We start from the raw sequence: 26,025 nt of genomic DNA, 5'->3' as shown, positions 1-26,025 counted from the left end.
TAATGATTATTTTGAAAATTATGTTTACCTTGATTTTTAAATTAGTTATCTGTGTATAAAAATTAGATTTTTATTTTTGTTGGAAAAACATTGTTTTTTCAAAGTTTAAGAAGCTTCCTAGATTTATTTTAAAGGAGAGGTTGAAGAAGCTTCCTAGTTCTCTTTTTGTCAAAATATGTTCCTTGGAGGTTAATTGGGAATTTGGGATTTGTAAGGTATGGAAGAGCTTGTTTTGTGTTTTGATAAGATATCTGATATCATTCTTCAATTTGAGAGGGTGATATAACTAATCTGCATATAATTGGATGTAGATGTCTTGATGGTCTGTAATTGCCGTTGAATTTGATTGAGGATGAGATTTTCTGCTTCTTTTGTGAAGATCACTTGTTTTGATTGGAAGTGGATGTCGAATTTAAGCATGTCTTAGTGTGTAATGCTTTGAAATTTTTTGTTCTGGAAGGGGTTTTCATCCTTATGGGGTTAAGGAGTTGTGTTTTGAGTTGAATTCTTATTCTACTTCTTTCCACATTGTGAAACAAAAAAGTAGCAGTGTAGGTGAATTAACTATTTGAAGTCTTTCAGTTTCTGAAAACTTCTAGAGCTTTAAACATAGAAGATGGAATAGAATCCAGATAATTTACCAAAATAAAGTATAGATTCAGAGAAGAGCAATGATTATGCTTTAGGCATTGAATTGAAATAATGACCTTGTTTCACTTCTTGACAATGTAAGTCAACTGTATCAGTTTCAACTTTTGATAACATGTGTGGTTCCTTGTTCACTAGTGAATGTTTCCTAAATAGCACACCACAATATTTTGGCAAGAATTGGTGATCAGTTGCTGATAGTTTAGTTTATAATAGTCGTAGTCCTTAAATATTCTGCACTTTCCTGTTGTTAGTTCAAGATATTTTTTTTTTTGGTACCATATTCTATTATTAGTCATATTAATTAATACACTTATATATGGTGATTTGCAGTGTTCTTGTTGAGGGAAATTATACTGTTTTTTTGTTGAAATTGTGCATGATTATGGTGGTACTTGCAAAACTGGAAAGTACTGATGGAAATACATGATTCCATCAAGTACCATCTTAACAAAATAATATTAAGGAACAAACAAGTGCAAATTTAGTGATACACCTTAGTAAAACATTCATTCAAGTCATTAGGTGAGAAATCAATCACTTATTTCCCTGCCTCCTCCAGCAAATTAACATCAAAACACAGCGCTTGATTATGTATAGCCTTGCAAACTTTTCCTTCCACATTTTTGAAGGGTTATTTATTTGTTTTGAAAGATGCATTGTTTTGTCTGAGTGCAACAAAACAAACTACTCATGAAACTGGTGCTTGTTTGTTAAAGGTGTCTAACTTTGTCTTCCTGAAATCTCCACGGAGAAGCATAATTTAGGCATAATAAAGCGTCATTTTTTAGAACTCCTGAGATCAGCAATAACAACAGTATCGTGAGATTAGTTTTTAATATAGTAAATTAAGAATGAGATTAGTTTCTGGTTTAGTGGACTAAAAATGTGCGTGAGGTAAAAAAAATAATCCCGTGCCAATTGCCCCCGGCTTTGATGTGTTTGTTATGCTTTATTCAGATTTCAGACTATTGTTTAGTGATTTTAGAGCTCTATTCTTTAAAGTTTCTTCAACAATGTTTATTGTTTGTTAAAAATCACGAGGTCGACCCATTCAATTTGCCTTAAACCAAGTTGGTGATGAAGTCATAAGAAATGGCAGCAAAATAATATGGACAATATTGTTAAATGAATTTATATTTGGGAGAACATCACTTGTGTTCATCCCATTCAAAATATTGTCGGTTAGTTGCGTCCAACTAACCTTATAATAAATTGATTTAATCATAATTAAATCAGTGTCATAACTTAGAACTTTGATATCGTCATAAAAAATGGATACAAAAAATTATAATTGGATCAAGTTTACCATACCAAATCAAGATATTTTCAAAGACCTGATCTGAGTTTGTTTGACATTTTGTGACACACCATTCCTATGTGTAATTTGAACGGTAGGTGTATTGGATTTTAGGTGGAAAATCACACTTTGGTTTAATTAGACACTTGTACTCAAACTATAATTTAAGATTTCAAATCATTTTTAAAATAACTCGTTTATAATTTTGAGAAGCACATTATTTGAGGTGTCTAATTATAATTCGTGCATTAATACTATATTTACATATACATTTAAGTGTTAAATGGGTATGGTTTGATTAGTCTCATACATGGGTTGGGTAAAAAATTATTTATTGTTATAATTCATTCGCTTTATTTTATATATATATATATATATATATATATATATAAAGACAGAGGAGAAATCTATTTGTCTAAAAGTAATTCTTGAAAGACTTATTTTACACAATAATTTATGTTTTATATTATATTTCAACGATCCAATAATTAAATTGAAAGTACTTAATGTGTTGATCAAGTTTATAAATTTTTAAAAGATCTGAAAATTATTTGATATGTCATTTTATTTGTAGACTTAACCTATATATTAAAATTTTTTAATTTAACATTTGAATTGTTAAAATTTGATGTAAAATATAAGTTATTGAGTAGAATAAGTCTACATAAATTTACTCCTGAAATAAATCTCATATATATATATATATATATATATATATATATATATATATATATATATATATATATATATATATATATATATATATATATATATATATATATATATATATATACAAAATTAAGACTAATCCATCTCATCCAAACTGATTCATGAACTAACATATTTGTTGCTTGATGTAGACTGAACCACTTCAATTAAAATTTTTCTAACTCAACTCAATTCTTAACCGGCCAACTCATGGGCCACTCGTGTTTCAAAGCATAAAAATTAATAATCATTAAAATAAAGCATATTAATAACAAAAAATTGTTCATTTTATTTAAATTAAAAACATATTTAAGTCAAATTTTATTATATTAAAAAAAATTTCTCCATTTTTATTTATCCATCTTCAAATATTTGATTACAAATCCATTTTTCCCTTCTTTATCTGTTCTAAAAGATTTGATGACAAGTCCAGTTTATTTTTGAACTTCGGCTTTGAACTTTTGAACAAATCTAAAAGCTTCCATATTCATATTCATATTCAAAAAGTAAACCCAAGTTTTGCGAGAAATCATCAATGAAAAATAAAGAAATAGTTTGTTTTACTATAAGATGGTTTGATTGGGTATAAAGTGATCTCCCCAATCCATGACTCCTTGTTACTTTACTAAACTACTTTCTTAAAATAAGTGTTTTCTCGGAGGCCTACCACTTCTGAGAGACACCAACTAGATGTCCTTCATTAGTTGTATCTCTTGACCTTGCATCTTAGACCACTAAACAATCCTCACCTATCAATATGTACATGGATAATGAGTTGCTTCTATTTTAATCAATCATTTCGAGTTCGAGTATTGAATATGTAATTGTGTTAAATATTCACATAGAGGTTTTTATCATCTATAATGATCTTTTTTTATTTGAACACAAATATTTTAGATAGAAAACACACATAGTTATAAATAATGACCGATTAAAAAAATTTAAGTGGTGGGGATAATGCTGATATACAAACTTGTAGTAATAAACACATAATTTCACATTGAAATAAAAATATACATTTTAATTATTCTCTACAAGATTTCATATTCTAAAAATATTGAATGATTTTCTCATTTTCAACATCTTTCAAAATTATTTTTCTATATATAAGTAATTAAGCAACCATTTGACCATTCATTTTTCACATTACAACTTTATCTTTTTAAAAACAGTATAATATGAATTTGGATAAACCATAATCTTTTAACTAAGTTTACTTAAATATTAACTATAATTAACATGACACACACACTCATATATGAGTTTACTAATTTACAACTACTTATTTCTTTTCTTAAAAAGAGTAAGGTAGCAAATTACATCTAGGTGTATTTTAAAAAATATTACAATTAGAGTAGAGGATGTATGTTAACAAACCCACATATATTTGATAACTTACATCCACTTATTTTTAAGAAAAAGTAAGTTAGCAAGCTACACTTGATGCATTTTTTTTAAAACAATATACTTCAATTAATATATTGAATTTAACTATTTTTACAAAATAAAATACAAAAGGCAATGGTGTACTTAATTTTTAACATAGTAAGTAGTATATTTTATTATAATATGCATATAAAAAATAATTGACATAAAATATTTAGTGGGGGCATTTGCCCCTACTTCTACCAAGATAGATCCGTCCTTAGTTATAAAACTATGATTCTCACTTAAATCAATATTGTTATTCTTTAATATTTTTTTAAAAGATTATATTTAAGTCTTTTGAGTTAGTTATGACTTTATACTTCATTAATTTTACATAAATATTAACACACCTTTTTATATACTCTTTTTAATTAGAATTTATTTAAAATCACAAAATCAGAAGAGTAATTTAATAGAGTGTGAAACTCATTAATTTTTGCATTCTTCAATAAGTTTTAACTAATTAGAGAGAATGTTAAAAATAGTATGTCAAAGAATGTGTTCCTAGCATTAATTTTAAAGATTTTTTTTAATGCATATTTACCTTTGCACATAAACACTTCAAAATTAATAAATTGAAAAAATTTGAAGAGAATATACACGTAGCTAGTACAGATATTTGGCTATACTAGGTGTTTTCCTCATCATGATTGTGTTTGAATAGTTATTAACACCCATTGCCAAAGCATCCAAACAGAAAAGCATGTCTCTAAGAAGATATTGAAGTGGATGGATGTTAGAAGTGGCGAAACTTAAAACTAAACATGCACTATATATATCTAGGCTAAGTTTCTAATTATTTAATATGCGTGCACATATACCTAGATGTAACTCCATAAGCTAAAAGGAAATCATTTGAGTTACATATCAGTTGAAGCGCATGGTATCATTATGCCTCAAAGTCTATGAACATATTCAGCTGTTGTACATTCAGAATAGTAGAAAGTATGCAGAGTTGTATAAGTAGTTTTTGTACAAAGCATGGTGTCCTTCTTTCTACATATACAGAAAAGTAGTAAACAATAAAGGGAAAGCCAAAAAGGTTGACACTCTATAAACAACCAAGTTTGGAATTTTGGACCATGCAGCTATACTAAGTTAAGTTATTGTATAAAGAATCATCATAAAGGAGGAACAAGTGAGTTTGACACGCGTGCATGCGTTTATCTCATCAAAGAACTTCCTACATATATTCAAAAGAGAAATGTTTTATTTATTTTCGTATAGTTTAACAAGAAAAAAGACCGAAAACAAGTACAAATGGACATAATTTAGTGTTGTTACATCAGCTAACATAAGTGATGAGAGAATGAGAATGAGTTTGTGTGGGCACTGACAAGAGCACACGCTGACAGGAAGCGTGTTTGAGAAGTTACTAAATATGTGTAGAATAGAATAGCATGCATGAGACACAATCATCTACTTGCTCCATCTTCACCTCCCATACTTGCCGTATATTTTCCTCTTCCAAATGTTTCTCAAAAAATACCATTTTCTTTGCCACCTTCTGCACCCGCCATATCATATTACGAGTAAGGGCATCACCATTCCCTTGCAAATTCAACTTATTCAAATCAACTTAATTATAATTTTATAATTTGAGTTGGTTCAAGTAATTTTTACTTACTTGATTATAATAGGATTGAATGATTATAAGGAATTTGTTTTCTTTTAAGAACTTGAACTAATTCGACATAATTTAACTTATTATGATTTTTAAATTAAATTTAAAATATTATGGACAACACAACATATAATACACTTCTTTGTATATATATAATTCTACTTTTTATTATTATTAAATATTAAAGTAATAAGTTGAGCGACTAAATTAAAAAAGATATAAAGTAAGAATAATCTAATTCTACTTGATATGTAATTCAAATTTTTTTAGTTATAATGACATAATATTTGCTTGTTGAGATATTTTTAGTTTCTTGTGTATGATTGTTATAATGTTACCAGTACTTTAAATAAAGTATTAAAATTTGGATTAAGTATATTTTTTTTATTTATTTATTTGTTTCAATTTTTCAAATATATTTATTTTTTAATTGCTCAACTTGATGACTCAACTCAATTATAGTCGGGTTGGTTTGGGTTGGGTCACTTAAAAAAATTTCACAAAACTGACTCAACTAAATTTAATTGGGTTAAACAATGAAACAATTTAAAGTCGACCTGATCTAACCCATTTACACTCTTATATAATAGTTTCAAATTAAGACTAATTTTATTCGATATATTAATATACTAGAAGGATCTTGGAGTGACCAATGAGAACAGATAATACATAAATCAAGTCTGTAAGTTTTTTAAAATTTTAAAAATTATTTAATATTTTATTTCATTAATTCAAATTGATAGATAGTTATAAAAATATTTTATATGTTAACTTGAATTAATGAGATTTTGTATCAAATAATTTTTAAATTTTTTAAAAATTTACATACTTGATCTATATATTATGAACTTTTAATTTAACCTTTGAATCGTTGAAACTTATTATTGAGTAGAATAAATCTAGGTAAATTTACTGTTGGAGAAAATAGATTCTTCTTTATATATAGACAAATATTACATGAAAAATAGAGAAAAACACTTGTTAAAAATGAAAAGAGATATAAAAAAAATCAAAATATAAAAAGAAACTAACTAATAAAAGAAAGAAAAAAGGTAACAAAATAAAAATTAAGGATAGTGAACTCAAATTATAAATTTAGAAAGGACAAAAAAAATCATAACTCAATACATATACATATATTATTTTTAAAAGAACCCCTCGATTGTATATGAGTCTATCACTAGTGATAGTGACACCATATCATTTTGTAGAACTTAACCAAAATTCTATCCAAATTTAAAGAATGTGTTGCTAATTATCCTCCTAGAGTTAAAAGCAATTTATGTTATCGAGAAAAACTAGTGGATATAATATTTACTTACATTGCCAATTATTGAGGTCATTAGTTAAGCTAACGAAGTACATTTGATATGATCAGTACGTAGTTTAATTGGATGAATATGTCGTAAGTTGCATGAAGAATGTATAATAAAATAAATTGCTTGGAAAAGATACCATGCAAAACACATGTATTGCAGGCATTGTGACCAGTGGAAACGTACCCTGTTAAAGCAAATCAACCAAAAAGATGTTTAAAACGCTTTAGTTAGAAACAGGTATTGATATAATGTAACGTAGGTTGTGCTATGATTTACTCCAATAATGGTGGTCTAGGGATGCGAAGGCGTGCATCGACTTTGCTTATCATTGAGAAGACGAAGATGTCTAATAAAAGCAAAACAAAGTAACCCACCTTTTCCCACAAATACAAAGTGAAAATGAATGTTGAGTTGTCTAAATCTTTGTCTTTTCACAGTGCCTTATTTTTTTCAACTCTTAAAAATCTGGGTGCTTTGTGACTAGACTAATATAATCAATTTAGTAAATTTAATATAAGAAATTCAATAAGTTGATCCGATCATGTGAAAAGGACTAGAGTAAACGAATATCTAAAGACATTGGAAAAACCAATAAAAAGACAATGATCGAGAGGGTTTTACCGGAAATTAATTTTGTTTTCGATAACCCAATAACGTCAACTGATTCATATATAGCAGATCTCAAATGATGGAATATGAATTGTTACTGATGACTTCTTATTGAATTACTAGTGATAGCTGAATGCTATTTTGTAGTCTGAGTTTCTACCATATGATTTTTAATAGTAAGAAGCAAATGATTAGAACATGTTACTCTAAAATAAAAATAAAAAAGTAATAAAATCATTCAAATTTATGGAAAATGAGTAGAACGGAAAAGGAGGTGGCTGATTGTGGTGGGGTTTAATATAGAGCATGTGTGTCTTCTATTCTCAGTCAATGGTATGATTTGTAACAGAAAATGTTTAACAGTAAAGAATAAGATGGATAAAAATTAAAAACAAAGTGGGAGAAAAGGGTATACTGAAGCCTTCCCTACCATTGTGGTCATGTTGAATAATCACTTCCCAACACCTTATTATCACCAACTCACGCTAGAGGAATCATGAAAGCTGACAAATAGAATAGAACCTGCATAACCTTTTTGAAACTTTCCTCTAAAAAATTAAATCCTCCAAAGAGAGTCTCACTCTTTTAAAAGGGGTTCCCTTCCATTCTACCTCAATCCTCCGCTTCTATTCACTCCCCTGAAGATGGCCAACTCAATCACCTTGTTTATGCTGTGGTTGAGTGTAATATCTACTGTCCACCATGTGAAGCTTATAGCACATGGAAGTACTGGGGGAGAATCAACCAGGTTCTATGATTTCAAGGTATAATTCACTCTTAAAGTGCACATTATAACACATTACTTTCCAGTGGAATGCATTGCTCTCTAATGCCTTTTATTCTATTTTTTGATGCTCTTAATGGTAACTGTACAGGTTCAAACTAAAAGAGTTACCAAACTTTGCAACTCCAAAGACATTGTTACGATCAATGGTATGTTTCCAGGACCTGTTGTTTATGCCCAAGAGGATGATAGAATCATAGTAAAAGTGACCAATAAGACACCTTTCAATGTTACAATTCACTGGTAATCCCAATGACAACCTCCTACATAACACAGTTCACTTAGTTAACGATACTATTATAGCTGACAATCTTTAATTTTAAATTTTAGGCATGGAGTCCGGCAAAGGCTATCATGCTGGTATGATGGAGCATCCACGATTACACAATGTCCAATTCAATCAGGCCAAAGTTTCACCTATAATTTTTCAGTGGTGCAGCAGAAGGGCACCTTCTTTTGGCATGCTCATGTTTCTTGGTTACGAGGAACGGTTTATGGTGCCATGATTGTTTATCCAAAGACCGGGGTACCTTACCCATTTAAGTTCCCTTATCAAGAGCACATAATCATACTAGGTAACATGGTAACCCCCTTTGGTTTTGAATTTATACTATGTAGTTTGTGGGTTGATTTGGAATTTTGAAATATGGCAGGGGAGTATTGGATGAAGGATCTCCAAAAAATTGAGTATGACACTCTAGCAAGTGGAGGACCTCCTCCTATAGCAGATGCATATACCATCAACGGTCATCCAGGACCCAACTACAACTGCTCCACTAATGGTATTTTTATTTTTGATAAGAATTGCAATGATAACAATAAGATTCATATATAATATTTTGTGTATATTACCCTAACCTCCATCATTAGGCCAACCCTAATTGTTCCTATTCATGGTACTTGAGATAACAAAAGATAACTAACAAAGTAATTGTGATAATGGTGATTCACATTTAATGGAATTGCTTAAAATTGTCTGTTGTTAGGATCATTATTTATGAAAGATATTTCCATTAGACAAAGCGAATAAAAAAAGATCTAAATTAAGTGGTGGATGATGGCCACCAACGCTTGTTGACATCATGATAATATCCACGAGGGTACATAAGCATTAATCTCCTAAACCAGTCTATCACAAATCTATACTATGGTAATTTGAATTTTCTTTATTCCCTTTTCTAACATATTTTGCTTTCTTTCTTCATCATTTTAGATTTCCACCAAGTTGATGTGATTCCCGGGAAAACCTATTTGTTAAGACTGATTAATGCGGGTTTGAACACTGAGAACTTCTTTGCCATTGCTGATCACAAATTAACAATAGTGGAAGCTGATGCTGAATACACAAAACCATTCACCACAGACACAGTGATGATTGGACCAGGTCAAACACTGAATGTCCTTGTCTCTGCTGATAAGCCAGTAGGAAAATACTCCATGGCTGCAGCACCTTACAAGTCTGGAAGGTTTGTCCTATATCAAAACGTTTCGGCTATAGCCTTCTTTAACTATATAGGGGCTCCATCTAATAGCTTATATACACCAGCTAAATTGCCTAAACTTGATGATAAACTCGTTGTTAAGACAGTCATGGATGGGTTAAGGAGCCTAAATCAAGTCAATGTTTTTAGAGAAATTGATGAAAATCTATTCATTACCATTGGATTGAATGTTCAAAAGTGTCACTCAAAGACACCAAAGCAAAATTGCCAAGCCCAAGATGGGGTGTTGGCAGCTTCAATGAACAATATAAGTTTTGTTAATCCCAATATTTCAATCCTGGAAGCATATTATAAGAAGATAAAAGGAATATATACTGAAGATTTCCCAGACATGCCCCCGAAGTTCTATGACTTTGTTAATGGTGCCCCTAACAATATTACGTACGACACGCAGTCATTGAATGGTACTAAAACAAAGGTCCTTAAATATGGTAGCAAGGTGCAACTAATTCTGCAGGACACAGGGATAGTCAACCCTGAAAACCACCCAATGCACTTCCACGGCCACAGCTTTTATGTGGTAGGGTATGGCACAGGCAACTATAACCCACTAATTGCACAATTCAATTTAGTGGATCCTCCATACATGAACACAATTGGAGTTCCAGTGGGTGGATGGGCAGCAATTCGCTTTGTTGCCGATAATCCAGGTATAAACCCTAAAGCTGTATTTATTTTCTCTATTGTTTTATTGAAACAGCAAGGAATTATTGATCTCTCTCTCTGTCTGTCAATTGAATTATTGATTTCTTGTCATGAAACATTTTTGCAGGGGTGTGGTATATGCACTGTCACATTGATATACACAAGTCATGGGGACTAGGAGTGGTATTTATAGTGCACAATGGAAAAGGAGAGCTGGAATCCTTACCACATCCTCCACCAGACCTGCCACAATGTTAAGACTACCAGCAGATCATAACAAATAGAACTAGCAGATGATTTTGAGCCATTTTACCCGTTCAAGCATTCGTTAGTTTCATGTTTGTAACTGTAAAATGTGGCATTGGCATTTCTTTTAAAAGCCAAAAATTGTGGATGTAAAGAAGCAAAATGACTAGCATGTTTGGTAAAGGTTAAAGTTGGAGAAATAATTGCTTATTTTTTAAATCTTTGTTAGAAGGCTGGCAAAAATAAGCAATTATTTCTCTAAAATAAGTTGAACCAAATATGCACCTTAAATGCAAATTTCATTCTCTATAGTCTGATTTATTTATGCTAATCCATCAAAATTCTGAAATAATCTAAAATATATTAATAATTGAAAAAATAGTGATAAATAGTGACTACAATTTTCTCCAAGGTTTTCATCTCAATACTGATTCTCAGTGACGTGTCCACATAGATAAGATGCTATACACAAGGCTAATTCACATTCAATCTTACTGGGTTTATATATAATAAGCACAATCTTCAAGGAGCAGCATGAAAGCTAATCAAGTGACAATTGTATAACAAATATCTGACTAACACGTTCCCTGTCAATCCTCTCTCCCATACTCTCATGTCATGCAATTTGCTGGTTGCAGTGATACCTGGACACGACACTGACAGAGAACAGATTATGGGTTGACCCTCTCCACAATCCAACTTTTCTTTGCTGCAGCACTCCCACTTGATTTGAATGTTAACCTCTGGTTACTCTTCAGATTCAAGTAATCAACCTGTAAATGGTTGAAACCGAAGTGAATATGCAGATGCAAAACATATATATATATATATATGTATATGTTTGTGCATGTGTGTGTGTGTTAGACTGTGAGAGATATCGCTACCTGATTTGGTTCCAGGATCAGTAGACAAAAAGCACCAACTGGACCTGTAGAAGGATCTAATGATATTTCTGGCTGTGCCTGCTCATTTAGACAGGGAAGCCCTGGATTTGGCCACAAATATTGCATCCTTGATCTCAATGAACTGGAAAACCAGGAATTTTCTCTTTGCTGCATTATGAATTGATAAACTGAGGGGAAATATTATAGCAATCAACAGCGTCTAAAATTTAAAAATAGGAAAGCTTTGTTATATAACCTGCAAAAGTATTTATGCTTTAGTGATGAACTGGCTCCTTTAATGGCATTGTTCAATGTAGTTGTCAGTTTATAGTTTTCAGTTTTCAAAGGTAAATTTCAAAACAATATATATTTGGCTAAAATGAAGCTAAATAGTTTTTAAACTCAATTTTGTAATAATTTTAGCTCAGTTTTTTTATTAAAAATAATAGTAGTTTTGGTTTTTAGTTGATAAAACAAATTATTCATGTTCACCATCTCTTCAAAAAAAACCTCACAGGCTATCGCTAGTCTGCCCCCAACCACCATTGCCTTTGCTACTGTCACACCATCAACATCACTACTTCTGCCCTCCCCCAAACTGCTGCCACAGTTGACTGGTTGGGGAATCAATGAATTATAAACTATAAAGAAATTTGTATTAAAAGAGAGGCGAGTGAATGAGGAAGTGGAGTGATTTCCAATATTTGGATTTAAAATTTGAAAATTGAAAACTACAATAATTGAAACTATAATTATAAAATTGAAACTTAGTTTTAGTTTTTAAAAATTTTATAACTTCAAACTTACAACCAAACAGAACAAGGCATTAGAGTTTTGTTTTGGTTTTCATGATTTGATAAGGGAGAATAAACTTTCTTGATTTTGCAGGGTGCAACGCCTATACAAATAGTGTAAAACTTAGTCCCACTTTGGTAGCAAATGTGTCATCTTGTCCATAAGGGTGCCCTCCAAGCTACAACTGCAAGTAGCTTAAGCACTTTTGGTCATGTGGTAGGTCTGTTTGAGTCAGTCATGGAAATCTCAAGGAGGAACTAGATTGATGTAACTTCTCCTTCAAAATTTTTCCTAGATCTTTGGCTTCTTGACACTTCTTAAGCTTCAAAGAGCTCTCCAATGGAGTTGAAGAACTTGTGATTCACCTTCAATGGTGAAGAACTCTCTTCAAGTGGTGTCATTTCAAGGAAGAAGATAAAACACTTAAAATCTCACTACACTCTTAGGGAAAGGATAAGAGAATTAGAAGCAAATCAAAGAGAGATTTAAGCTTTTGAGATTTCTCATATATATGCCTAATATATTATATTTCTGAGGAAAATCATAAGTAGTTGGTTTTTTGCTACATTCAATCTTCCCTTACCCCATTATCTTTATCTCAACTTACCCTTAAATCACTAGAGATGGTTCAAATTGCTTTCACAGAACAAGTTGTTGACAAACTTATCTCCTTTAGTATAAAGAACAATGCATTATCATGTCTCAGTCAGTGAAAGAAGCAAATGGCTGTAAGTAAAGACCATGTTTCCCCATATCACAACATTGCATATAAAAACTCATGCAGCAGTTATTCAGAAAGTGCAAACCAAATTTGATCCAATGGATAGATCACAAAGGGAATAAAAAACTTCACAGGATGTGATTTCAATCATTAATGAAAATCTCCAATCAAACCTGAAGTTTTAGTGGGTCAGGATTCAAACCATCAATGATATCTACATCCCCATTTATCCGAAATTGCTCCCAGGAATCTGTGAAGTACCAACATATCTAACCAAAATAACTAAACTTAGTCTCAATATCTATGCTCCTCATCAGTTTTTTTTATTAAAAAAGTATCTCATGGAATAATTACCTCAGCAGAGGAGCAGAGCTTGAGCTCTTCAATCTACACTATGAATAACACAACAAAGACATCTAATTAAGTGACTTTTCAATGAAAATTTTGAAAAACGCCAACACAAAGTTAGGTAGAATTGATTTGAACCATCGAAGGTAATTAGAATGTATGTCTAAATTAATCTCGCAGCATATTTTACCTACATAGATAACATTTTTTTTTCTCAAAAAAAAAAAAAAAAAACTCGTATAAGCTAATAAATTAAATAAAATGCATATTACGAGGCATAATCGAATTCCCAGCATCAGTGTGATTACATAAATGATTATTGCAAAAAAGAAGAACCTTGCGAGTGCGGGTATCAGTGTTAATTTGGATGTTATCAGTGTTGTCTTGGAATCCCCTGAAAACGCATAACATCCGATGTCGTCAATTTGCCATAAACCCTAAAAAAGAGAGCGAGGGAGGGACAACCTGAAAACGACAGTGCGGTTCGAAGGTGTTCCGTTTGTTCCTATGGTTGCCTGCACGAAACACAAACAAAATAATAAAATAAAATAAAATATAAAAAATGGGAGCAATGAGAATGGTAGATTCATTGACATACGAGTTGCATGAAAGAAGAGTGCTTGAGGTGACTGTTGGATTCCAAAGCGTTCAGAAGAAGCTGCTTCCACGCCACGCTCCCCATTTTCCGATTCTGATGCTTTCGGATATTTTTTCACCGACTTGCAATTTTTATTTTGTTTTGCTTATGTCATATTTTCATATTCAATAGATGACCTAACAACAAAATCCAACAAGGTTGGTAATATAGAAAATAGAAGATTAAATGAGTTTTTTTTCTTCAATTTTGTAGTTTTTAACTAACAAGTCTTTAACATAAGTGAAATATAAGGCCTGAGATTTAGAAGAAAACCTCACTAAGAATGTCTAACTAGATTAATGAAATCGAAGGGTAATTGAAATTGAAAATTCAATGGATAGAATAGAATATAACTTCATTGGATGTGTATCTCGAAAAGAAACTCTCAAGGCAGTTTTAGAATACTTGGTTGATGTATTGTTGTCAACAAATTTTATCTGGTATAGAAGTTTTTGTTTGATAACATTGGATCAACTAAATATTTTAGAAATGTCTTAAAAATATTTTCATTGGGACACATATATATGATGAAACCATGTTTTATCCATTGATTTTCAATTCCAAACTCCCTTGACTTTCAACTAGCAACAAAGTTAAGTTTAAGATTTAGAATTTAGGGTTAAAAATATTATCAACATTAATTTTAACATTGTTCTATTATTATATTGTAATACATATGTATTATTTTTTCCAAGTCATCAAACTAGCATCCTTTTCTTTTGATCTTCTCTCCCTCTATATCATTTAGGATGCCAAAATTACAGTCGTCAAATTTATGAGTTTGACTTGTTAAGTCAATGCATACAAAGAGTGTCAATTTAGATCGACTTAAATTTATTATGTGTAACTATTTTACGATTTGTCCAAATTGATTCATTTTATTTTTCTATTTTTATTTAAGTTTTACAAAGAAAAAATAATACTAGACCACATATGTTTGTATGTTTTGGATATGAAAATTACATATTCAACCTATAGTATGATTGGCTCATCAAACTTAAAAAAGTCGATTTGATTATTTTTATATACCTCTTCTTCTTTTTTTTATTTTTAAGTTTGCTCTAACTCAATTCATCATGTTAGGACATTTTTTATAATCCTAACCAAAACTAACAAACTCTACCACAATGATAGTACAATGAGCCTTTCATAACATAAAGTTAATCTCATGGTCTACTAAACCAAGATCACCCTATTGAGAATATTAATCACAACAACCAATACAACTATTGCATGTATAAGTTAATTATTTTTAGTACAATATAATGAAAATAAGTTTCCATTATATATGTAATCTGGATAACAAAAACTTCTTTTTTGTGTATTTCGTTAATATATGCAACAAAAACTAATATTTATTGAGTTGTAAGAGTGTCTAATGTTTGATATTTTCAACAAAAGCAAGGATTTTTAGATGGTGAGTTTAAATAGTATTTCAAGGGTGTGAATAGCTTGTATTGAAGAGCCCAATTTGATTAAGAGTTTGTTTTTCTCCTAATGTAACAAAGTATATCAATAACTCAAGACTCATTTCATACCCAACTCATTCTCTTAGACCAAATTAAACACCCCAACTCAAATCCAATAAATCCTCACACATTAATATAACTTAACCCAATTAGTACCGAGCTAACCATGACTTGTTATATCATCTTAAAAAACAATACATATTGTTGTTTGAAGATTTTGATTATAATAAGGTAGAATAACAGTTAACAAGATAACAAAAACTAAAACAACACTTATTTAGATAACAGAGAATAGGGACTTGCAGGTTTTGGTGAGTTTTATTTCAAATGTTATGTATATGATGTGATTCCTTCAATTGAACGGTTCATGAGTTCTAAAGGGAAGAATATGAATTGTCTCTTTTTTTTTGTTTTATCTTCCCTTCCTTTTCTACATGACAAATCTCCTTGTTTTAATTGTATGGTTTTTGTTTGTATAAGTACCAGATCCACCACTTTTGCAGCCAAGACTATTGATCACCAAAAGCATGTAAAAAAAATTTCACATAAAAAACTGATTAGTCTTTTGATGTAAAAAATGTTTTCATGCTTTCTTAGCGAGGGTATGTAATGTATCAGGCTCATTGATCTTGACACTTTCTTATAGCTCTTTGTCAACAAATTAATGACTTTAAAATGTGGATGTCATCTTCTGACTGAATTGGCACAATGTTTCATTTAATTACCCAATTATGGAGTTAATGATGGCTATGCTTCTCAACATGGAATTATTAAGGATGCTTGGGTATGCTTTTTATTAAGAGTAATTCGAATTCTCTTATATTGGTTGTCAAACTATTTGCTAATATCCCCTCATTTTTATTACTCCTTGTTCCTAGGCTGCATTGGATCATCTTTCTCAAAGGATTGATATTGGCACATCTAGAAGAGTTGTATTTGGACGATCACTTGGTGGCGCAGTTAGAGCTATACTAACTAAAAATAACCCTAACAAGGTACCCCTGGACCTTGGTAAACTATATAATGTTAATGTTTATGTCGTTCTTGGCAAAAATCTAATAATTTTGGATTTCAGTTGTCACCATGGACTATAGCATTCTATATTTCAGTTGCCTAAAGATAAACGTTTCCTAGTACTAATATTTTTTTTAAGTTACTATCCAAACAATAAGGATCCCTTTCTTATATGTAACCTTATAAAAAGACAGACTTATATATTGGGGAAATGAACGAAGAAACTATTAGTCTAGGAAGGGCTTTGTATAGAGTTTGTTACTAACTCTACTTTTTTACTCTCACTCCTTTAGAAGGCTAAATAATGTTGGGCCTGGTCTCTACTCTCTGGCATAAACCAAACTTTTTCTTTAAATAACTTCATATTTTTTGTTTGCATATGGAGAATTTCACTTTTATTGCTTTAGTCTCTATTTACTAATTAAATTAATTAGAGAGATTTCAAAAAGATGTTTTTCTCTGCTACATGTCATTACCTTTCTTCTTCAAACATTTCTTATTTGTAGAAACAATTTTGCAACTAATTTTAAAGCTATAGGCAACTAAAATAATGGTGTGCAAATATAATGTTTATCACCAAGACTATTGGTTTTCTGGAATATTATACTCAAGGGACTTCTTCCAATGTCATTTTTTCCTGCATCAATACTATAATTGAACCTAGGACTACATTCTTAAGGAAACTAAATCCTTTACTCATACCATTATGTGTAGATAAGCTTTCTACCTTGATGTGTTAGCGTATCAATCTGCCTTTTGATTCATGTCTTGGATTAATGGTCTTTTTTATTAAATAGATCCTTTGGACTTTGGAGTTATTTGAAATGTGTGACAATCTTTTTTAGGTTTTAATCTACCTCTGATGTACTTTGTAGATGGAAAAATACTTTATATTATGTTGCGGATGTTGTGATAAATATAAGTTGCTATTTAAAAAAAAAATTGTGTAAAAATTAGAGACTATTTACCATCTTTTATTTTAGTTTTTGTTATTTATGTGACCTGACCACTCATTGGTCTTTAATTTAGTCTAATTCGTAGCTGTCACTCAACCATTGAATTTTTACCTGTCATGGTTTGCAAACTATAACTTGTTTAATTATTAATAAAACTAGTTGGACAAGAATTGTTCAGTCCATTACTTTAAAACAAATTTGTTCACATGTTGTTTCAAGTTTAAGGTAAATAAGATGCTAACGTGTTTGGAACAGCATATGTGTGTCAACACGAGCTAGTTGAAACACACTATAAAACTAAAATTACCTATTGATTCACTTAAACAGAAAAAGGGACTATTCTTGTCACAAGATTAAATATTTATTTAAATAAATACCTTAAAACATAAATCAATTTAGTGGGAGGGTCAAGTAGGGTGAATAAGGTTCTTGTTTTCTATTTTTGTACACTTAAAAAAAGAAAACTATTTTGTTGCTGCCCTACACCTATATTGGTTAAAGATGGTGTTATTAACATGCTAATAAGTGTTTTTGTGTTAAAAATGCTACATTGTGGTTCCATGTGAAATTTTAGTATAAATAAAATTGACTGAGAAAATCTTTAAAAATATCTGATCTATTTGCTTGTAAGAATCTAATCCATTTGTTTCAACCATCTGATCTAAAAAAATAACAAGATTGCTAGGCCTAGGACCCAGTCAAGAGCTGTCAAGTCTTCTATGTTCTCTTGATCTTGCATTTGGTTGGCTGCAGCAGATTTTTAATTAGATTTTTCTTCTCTCAACAAAAACAGATTTGGTTGTTCTATTTTAGACCCCAGTTGATCTTGGTTTGACAATTTCAACTAATTTTGAGTTGCTGCAGTTGTTAATTTTAACAGATTTTGGTTGGTTCAATTGGTTTCTTTTCTTGGCTAATTTTAGTTGGTTGATTTGTTCGATTTTCAACTAATTTTGTTGCTCCAAAATATGTTTACAGCTAGACATTTTTTTTTGTACATTTTGATCTTTGTACTTCTTTTATTTTCACTTTTTTTTTCTTTACTTCTTCAGCTTAATAAATGACACCTTAAACTTCTTTTCTTTCATAACTACACTTGGAGAACTATTAAATTGATAAATTAACACCAGTAAAAGAAAAAACCAACTTCACACATCTCCAAGTCCTTGATCTGTCAAATAACAACCTTAATTAGAAAATTTGTTCATGACTAACCAATAGCACAATTCTTGTCCAACTTAATTCATATAGTAACTTTTTTTTAGTGAGAATAAAAGAATCGAAGAATCATGATCTTTAGGTGAGTGATTATAGAATAATGAAAGAATCCGGAATTTTATGTGAGAGTAAGAATAGAAGAATAATGAGTTTTAGATGAAAGAAGAATAGAAAAATCATGAGTTTTACATTTTTTTAATTTTTTTTTCTTTTCAATATTATTGATATTTAAATTGATTTTGCATATATTATAATGTTATTACCAATCTTTAATGATTTTGCAGAATTTGTTAAAAAAGAATTATTGTAACCAAATTTAAATATAAATGTTATAATTCAAGTTATATTAATATTTTCATTTCTATCAAAAGAAAAAACATATATAAGGGGTTAACATTAAATTTATTGGTTCATTTTTTGTGTGCAGAATTTGTCTTCACAAAACATGATTCAATTTTTCCCTAGCATAGATCAAATCCTCTCTTCTTAATAGCTTTTATTGTATCTATTTGGTATTAGATGTTGATTCTATATTAATTAGATGTTTGTAATTAAACTGAACATGAGGAACCTCAATTCCAATAAGTAATCACCAAAAGTCAGAAAAAGAAGAGACAATCAACTCTAGCACATCAACTTTTATTAAAAAAGGAAGTGGTTTTTTTTTTTTGTATTCTATTGTCATCTTAGATAATAATTCTAAATTATACTTCTCCTTGTCTTCTAATGCTGTAATCAAATTGATATTGTTTTTACTTAATAATTTCTTACAATTTTTTACATGTACTAGCATAAAGAGAAAGACTTTTTTTTATTTCCCCCCTTTTTTAGTTATTTTTCATTATTAGATGTATTAGGCCTGACATTGTGTTTAAATTATAATGTTATAGTGTTGTTTTTAGCTTAATTTAACAAGTATAAAATTTCTTTTTGGAGGCAAATAACTTTAGTGATTAGTATTTAGCAGTGTGATGCTATAAGAGATTTTTGAGTAATTAATGTAAATAAATTTTGTCTACTAATGTAAATCTGCTTATTGAGCTTTCTACATCGGTTATTGATAGAACTGATGTAGAATATTACATATTCTACACTGGTTCTTGATAGAATTGATATAGAATATTACATATTATACATTGATTTTTGATAGAACTAATGTAGAATATGTCATATTTTACATTAGTTCTATCAATAACCAATGTAGAAATAAGAATTTCTACATCGATTTTTAAACAGATATGGAATGTCTTACACTTTTTATGTCACCTTAATCTTCATCATTTTCAAAATTAATGTAAAATGTCTAAAAAAAATTGATGTAAAATGTATCTTTTATAGTAGTGTGATATATTTTATAGTATGGAAGTTGATTTAGATACAACAGAAACTCCACCAAACATATATAGAGTTTATCGTTGTTATTAATCCTTTTAATCATGTTATAATTTTTTTTTTATTTTTTTCATTGCAAAAAATATATATTTAATTTTTTAAATATATTTTTTAATTATGCCAAATTGGTCTAATGGCCTAACATTGGTCAGGTTGGATCATGAAATGGTAGTTCAAAAAAAAAAGGTCAAATCAATCTAACTTAAAATAACATTTAACCTATATAGGTCAGATCAATCTAATCTGTTTGACACATCTAATCACACTCATAAGGGAAGAATTAATGTCCCTTCTTATTTTTTTAATATATATATTCTTTATATACTTTTAAACATAATTTTAATTATTAATACATTTATATATACGTAAAAGATGTTAAGAAAGTATGATAAACTTCTAAATACTACTTGTATCATTATATTTATATTAAACATGTATTCCTGTTGAATATATGATGTAGAAAAATACTTTTAACTATATATTGTTATTTGATTTTTATGTTAATATAAACTAGAACACCAAGACTAGTGGATAAACTACAATATAATTCATGCTTATTTTTTTTAAATACAATTTTTATTATAATTTAAATTTCTACTATATATGTTTAATTATTTATATATGGTATATTGATAAGCCCATTAAGATAGCTAGCGAAGATAGTAGGTCCAAATGCAACAAAAAGACGTCCAATTGGCTTGGAGACTATGTTTAAAATTTGTAAGTCTTTTCCTTTATCATGTTTTTATTCTCTCGCTTTAGTACCGTTGAATAACGATTCCTAGAAATTTGAATGCATTTAAAAGGGTCTAAGGTTTCCCCTTACCCTCAGTGAACTGTGAATAAAGTATCGGAGATATGGATATACCTATCATATATATTATAATAATAGTGTTTTATGATTTTAAAAATAATTATATTTGTATAGACCCATAGTTCATAGTTGTATTTTATATTACATCTGTATTTTTCAAATTAAATTTTATTTATTTTAATCTTTCCCTTAAACATATTTTGGATCCGTTCCGGCACACCACAATAATGACAAACATGAGAGGGCATATTTTAATACCTGATATGATACGACATGATTAATGTTAGCAAATAAAGACCTTAAAACTTAGGAAATCATGCAGCTTAAACTATTTATTTATTTATTTATATATTTTAATTAACTTCACATGGAAGTTATGGCTGTTAAAATAAAAAATAAAAAACTTTACATGGATGTGTATACGTACGTTAGACTCGTCACTTTGCATGTATCTGTTCGTTGTTTCTTCTGTAATGAAGAAATTAAGTTATTTTTATGTTTAGGGTCGGTCACCATATTTATTTTTAAAAGTATGTAGTGTGAATAAGTTAATAATGAAAGAATCAAAATTAAAGTTTAGTCTTTAAATTTGCATTCCTTCTATCAAATTAATTCGACGGATAGATGGCATCCTTAACGAGCGATGGTGTGATATCTCAAATGAGTATTTATATACACAAACTTTTCCAAACATACTCAAGTATAAGTTTTTATGAACTTGAATAAATATTTGGAAAAGCTTATGATGTGTGTATAAATTGTTTTCGACTCATGTTATTAAGTTTTCTAAAATAATTTATAAAAATATTTTAATTTTATTTATTCTTCAATTACACAAATAATTTGCACATAAATATTTACATGATGAATACATAATAGTTCAACTTATTTTAATATATTTACATGATAAATACCTAATAAGATTCTTATTGTAATTAAAATTTTAATCAAGTTGTTCATCTAATAATTTAAACACATTATCCGCCAATTTTAAATGTTTTTTGTGCTATATCCTAACCCTAGTTTGATCAACTTTGATTGCATACATGCATTTATACATCTTTTTGTTTATTATTTAAAAAAAATGAAAATGTTTATCCATGTGCGTGAATCGTGATAGAATTGGTAACTAATCTGGGTCCGTCCATGACTTTCTTTATTCTTTTAAATTTAGGTCCAATAAGTTTGTCCTAATTAAGTAACTATTAACTTGGAAAACTAACTATATATTAATTAACTATGTTGGATTTTAATTAATAATAAAAATACTGTAATATACCACGTGCGGAGGTCATTACCAACATACGAACTCTTTAATTAGTTGACTTGACCACCACCAATCCACACCAACCAATTTTGTCTTACATGTGTACTATTCAAATTTATGGACTAAATAACTAACGGCGAGTTGGAATGTTGAAAAATTAATTTTAAAAAAAAAATTTAATAACTACATTTAAAATGATTATATAGAAGAAAAAACTTGAAGTAAAATGAAATAATTTTAAAATTTTCCGTTTATTGAGAACTCTTAGTCTCAAAACTTTTGGTACACACGACCAATCATGACATTTCATTATCCTAAGAATGTGTTTGATTTAGGTAATATTTTTCTACTTTCGCGAATGTGAAGGTGGAATATCTATTACCATGTTTGTGAGAAGATTATAAAAAAAATATATATATATATTCTTAAGGGTATTTTATTTTTAGAAATATAAAACTTTCGCATTTGATATGCTTCTCATTCTTATAATGAAATATGAGTATCTTATATTTCCATGGGAATGGAAGTTAATTTTCCTAATAATTATTTTTTTTATTAATTATTTCAAAATTTCTTATTTATTTTTTATTTTTAATCAAATAAAAATATTTAGTTTTCTAAAATTAATAATTTCAACCAAATACATTTACAAGAATAATATTCTTGGATATAATACTCCTAGGAATAAAATTTTGCGAAATATAATATTATTATACCTTGAAACAATTGCCTCTTAAGTGAAATAAGAAATATAGGACCTTATATATAAATATTTTAATATGTAAGCATTTATAATATAAAAATAGATATATAATTTAATTAAAATGACATGTTTCATTTAACTTACTTCTATATTATCATTTATCATAAAACAATACATAAATCTTTAAGAATTAAAAGTGATGCATCCTCAAATTAGAGAAACCAAGATATAATTTTTTTTTGAAAGACTAAAACTAAACTTAAAAAATATTAGAGGGACTAAAAATAAAATTTACCCTTTTATAAATGTAATACATATAAAAAAAAAACTAACAATAAATTTATCAAGACTTTATAATTAGATCAGATTTTTATATTTAGAATTAAAAAAATAATATATATATATATAATAATAATAATAATAATATAGAAATTTATCACAAAATTATATATATAATATATATATATATTTAAAAAAAAAAAAAAAAAAATTGGACCCCTCTTAATTATGGACACTAGGTAATCATATCTCTAGGCTATACCTATAGGGCTAACTCTGTTTATATTATTTTATCCATCTTTGTAGTCTATATAAGGTAAAGATAATTCGCACTTTACAAGTACGAACAAAACTACATATCTCTTTAAACGGTAGTTTGCCCCTTAAAGAAATAAAAAAAATGTTTAGCATTTATGGTTTACAATCATATATAGTCTTGATTAATCTTCACAATTTAGAAGTGTAAGTGGGTCAAATGTGTGTGTGTGTATTTTTTGAACAATCAAACTCAACAAAATCCAACCTAATCCAATTATAATCAAGGAAGGTAATCACATTAACAACTAAAAAGTTAATCTATTTTGAAAATGAAAAGGAAGAAACAAGTAATGGGTAATCGGATTTGCGTTGTGATCATAATGGTTGTAGGTGTCATTATCAATAAGTAGTAGTTAGTTGGATGAAGGCTCACAACACAAAAATGGATTTTAGGGATAGTGGGGTGGGTTATGTTTGTGTTAAGAGTTAAAGAATAATGGTGAGTTTCGAACTTTCAATAACAAAAGAAAGTTAACTAATAATTTTAGTAATTAACAAACATAATAATAAGTTAAGTTAACTAATAAGTGATAATATATAGATTAATAGTTTGAATTGTCTAAGTTGATACGTGTTTTGCGATTTTTTTAAGATATAAATCTGATTTGGTCGAGTTAATCAAGTTACAAATCCCTTAAATTAATGGATACCAAACTCAATTATAATTTGGTAACATAAAAATGCTTAACCCAAATTGAATCCAACAAGTTAAAATGCATTTAATTCGAGTTTGAAAGGAATAAAAATTGTATATGTAACTTGCAAATTGGTTTATACTTTATTGAATTCAAAGTGGTCGTTATATCGCATTTACAAAACATAATGCTAATAAATAGCTCATGTACAACTATCTGATTCTAAAACAAAATCCTAAATATTAAAAAAGAAATAGAAGTTACCTAACTTATGACAATAGTAACAATAAGTTACATTCTAAATTGTAAGAGTAAAGACCTTTTCATTCCTTCCCATAAACTTAACTACTAACTATAATATGCAGTTAATTTACTTCTTTGAGATCAAGCATTCCCATCATCTTCCCATGCTTCTATAAGGCCTCAAGTTTCAAGGCTTTATTCGTCAAATATGCAACTTGATCCTGGGTTCCACAATGCACCAACTTGACTTCTTTGTCCTTTGCAAGATCTTTTAAAAAATGAAAATGCACTCTGATGTGTTTACTTCTTCCATGCATTACTAGATTTTTTGAAAGTTTAATTGTTGAGTTATTATCACACATGATGACAATGCTATCTTCTTGAAAATGATTTAAGTTTCTCAAAACTTTTCTTATCCATATAGATTGACAATCACAAGTAGCATCAATAAACTCTACTCTAGTGGTTGAGAGAGCAACACTCGGTTACTTTTTAGACATCCATGACACTACTCACTAGCTCAATAAGAAAACACAACCATATGTACTTTTAGAATCTTCTTCGTCTCCTGCATAATCAGAACATTTGAAAGCAAGCAAGTCTTCTTCCCTTCCCTGATAATTAAGCTCACACTAAACATCATATCGAGCCTTGTAGTTGTAAGATGCATCAAATTTCCAACTATTTGCTTGAAATAATTGTCATCCACAACTGCACCATCAACATCTTGGTTAATCTTAAAACCTAAAACAATTGGACTTTTTACATGTTTGCTCTCAAACATTCCAAACTTCTTCAAGATATCAATAACATATTTCTTTTGACACATGAAAATCCCTTCTGGCTTTTGCAAAACATCAATGAAAAAGAAGAATCTCATCTTCCTTAGGCTAGTCATGTCAAAAGCTTGCATCATAAACTTCTTGAACTTAACCACCATGCCTTTATCATCACCAGTATAAATAAAATCATCAAACATAAATGCTAATAATTAATATGTTACCTCCAGTGCTTCTTTTGATGAACAAGGTTTGTTCATTTAGACATTTTTTTAAATCCTTCCTTCATGAAGTGGGACTCTATATGATTGAACCATGCTCTTGGTGCTTGCTTTAGGTCGTACAAAGTTTTATGTAGCTTGTATACCTTGTGTTCTTTCCCTTTTTCTTTTTTACATATCCTTTTGGTTGCTAAATGTACACGTCCTCGCATAATTTTACGTGAAGGAATGCAGATTTGATGTTCAACTGAAAGATGTACCATCCTTTGCATGTTGTGAGTGCCACAATCATCCTTACTATATTCATGCATGCAATAGGGGCAACAACTTCAGAATAATCAATTCCATGTTGTTGGGAGTACCCCTTTGCCACTAATTGCACTTTATTCCTATCAACTTCATCAAACTCATTCAATTTTTTCTTGAAAATCCATTTCACTCCAATCGTTTTTGCTCCATTTGGAAGGTCCATAAGCTCCTAAGTCTAGTTCTTTTCAATCGAGCTTATTCATTGTCCAT

At 29.3% G+C, this 26,025-nt stretch overlaps 2 protein-coding genes across 2 annotated transcripts; one reads left to right on the top strand and one right to left on the bottom strand.

Annotated features, from left to right (window-relative positions):
- The first annotated feature begins 8,176 nt into the window (after positions 1 to 8,176).
- Positions 8,177 to 11,139, top strand: LAC6 (laccase 6). Its single transcript, XM_020371920.3, has 6 exons — positions 8,177 to 8,400; positions 8,512 to 8,663; positions 8,751 to 8,995; positions 9,074 to 9,202; positions 9,634 to 10,572; positions 10,695 to 11,139. The coding sequence occupies exons 1-6, from the start codon at positions 8,281 to 8,283 to the stop codon at positions 10,823 to 10,825; spliced, it is 1,716 nt and encodes a 571-aa protein (XP_020227509.1). The 5' UTR covers positions 8,177 to 8,280; the 3' UTR covers positions 10,826 to 11,139.
- Positions 11,140 to 11,154: 15 nt separating this feature from the next.
- Positions 11,155 to 14,332, bottom strand: LOC109808782 (Pyridoxamine 5'-phosphate oxidase family protein). The gene is made up of 7 exons (XM_020371921.3): positions 14,160 to 14,332; positions 14,027 to 14,076; positions 13,898 to 13,955; positions 13,568 to 13,600; positions 13,387 to 13,482; positions 11,698 to 11,865; positions 11,155 to 11,586 (listed from the first exon to the last, which is right to left on the bottom strand). Exons 1-7 carry the CDS (start codon positions 14,241 to 14,243, stop codon positions 11,485 to 11,487), a joined length of 591 nt encoding a protein of 196 aa, XP_020227510.1. The 5' UTR covers positions 14,244 to 14,332; the 3' UTR covers positions 11,155 to 11,484.
- Positions 14,333 to 26,025: the final 11,693 nt, after the last annotated feature.

This window comes from Cajanus cajan, chromosome 5 (genome assembly GCF_000230855.2).
Source record: "Cajanus cajan strain Asha chromosome 5, NIPB_CcT2T_4, whole genome shotgun sequence".
Taxonomy (NCBI): Eukaryota; Viridiplantae; Streptophyta; class Magnoliopsida; order Fabales; family Fabaceae; genus Cajanus; species Cajanus cajan.
The sequence above is the reverse complement of the archived record's forward strand: the minus strand, read 5'-3'. Positions and strand labels throughout refer to the sequence as shown.

Excerpts from the sequence above, each read along its gene's own strand:
- LAC6 (XM_020371920.3), top strand. The coding sequence starts at position 8,281 with ATGGCCAACTCAATCACCTTGTTTATGCTGTGGTTGAGTGTAATATCT. Across the intron at positions 8,401-8,511 it reads CCAGGTTCTATGATTTCAAG|GTTCAAACTAAAAGAGTTAC; the intron begins GTATAATTCACT and ends GTAACTGTACAG. Across the intron at positions 10,573-10,694 it reads CTTTGTTGCCGATAATCCAG|GGGTGTGGTATATGCACTGT; the intron begins GTATAAACCCTA and ends ACATTTTTGCAG.
- LOC109808782 (XM_020371921.3), bottom strand. The coding sequence starts at position 14,243 with ATGGGGAGCGTGGCGTGGAAGCAGCTTCTTCTGAACGCTTTGGAATCC. Across the intron at positions 13,483-13,567 it reads AGCTCTGCTCCTCTGCTGAG|ATATGTTGGTACTTCACAGA; the intron begins GTAATTATTCCA and ends TATTTTGGTTAG. Across the intron at positions 11,866-13,386 it reads CTGACCCACTAAAACTTCAG|CAAAGAGAAAATTCCTGGTT; the intron begins GTTTGATTGGAG and ends TTCATAATGCAG.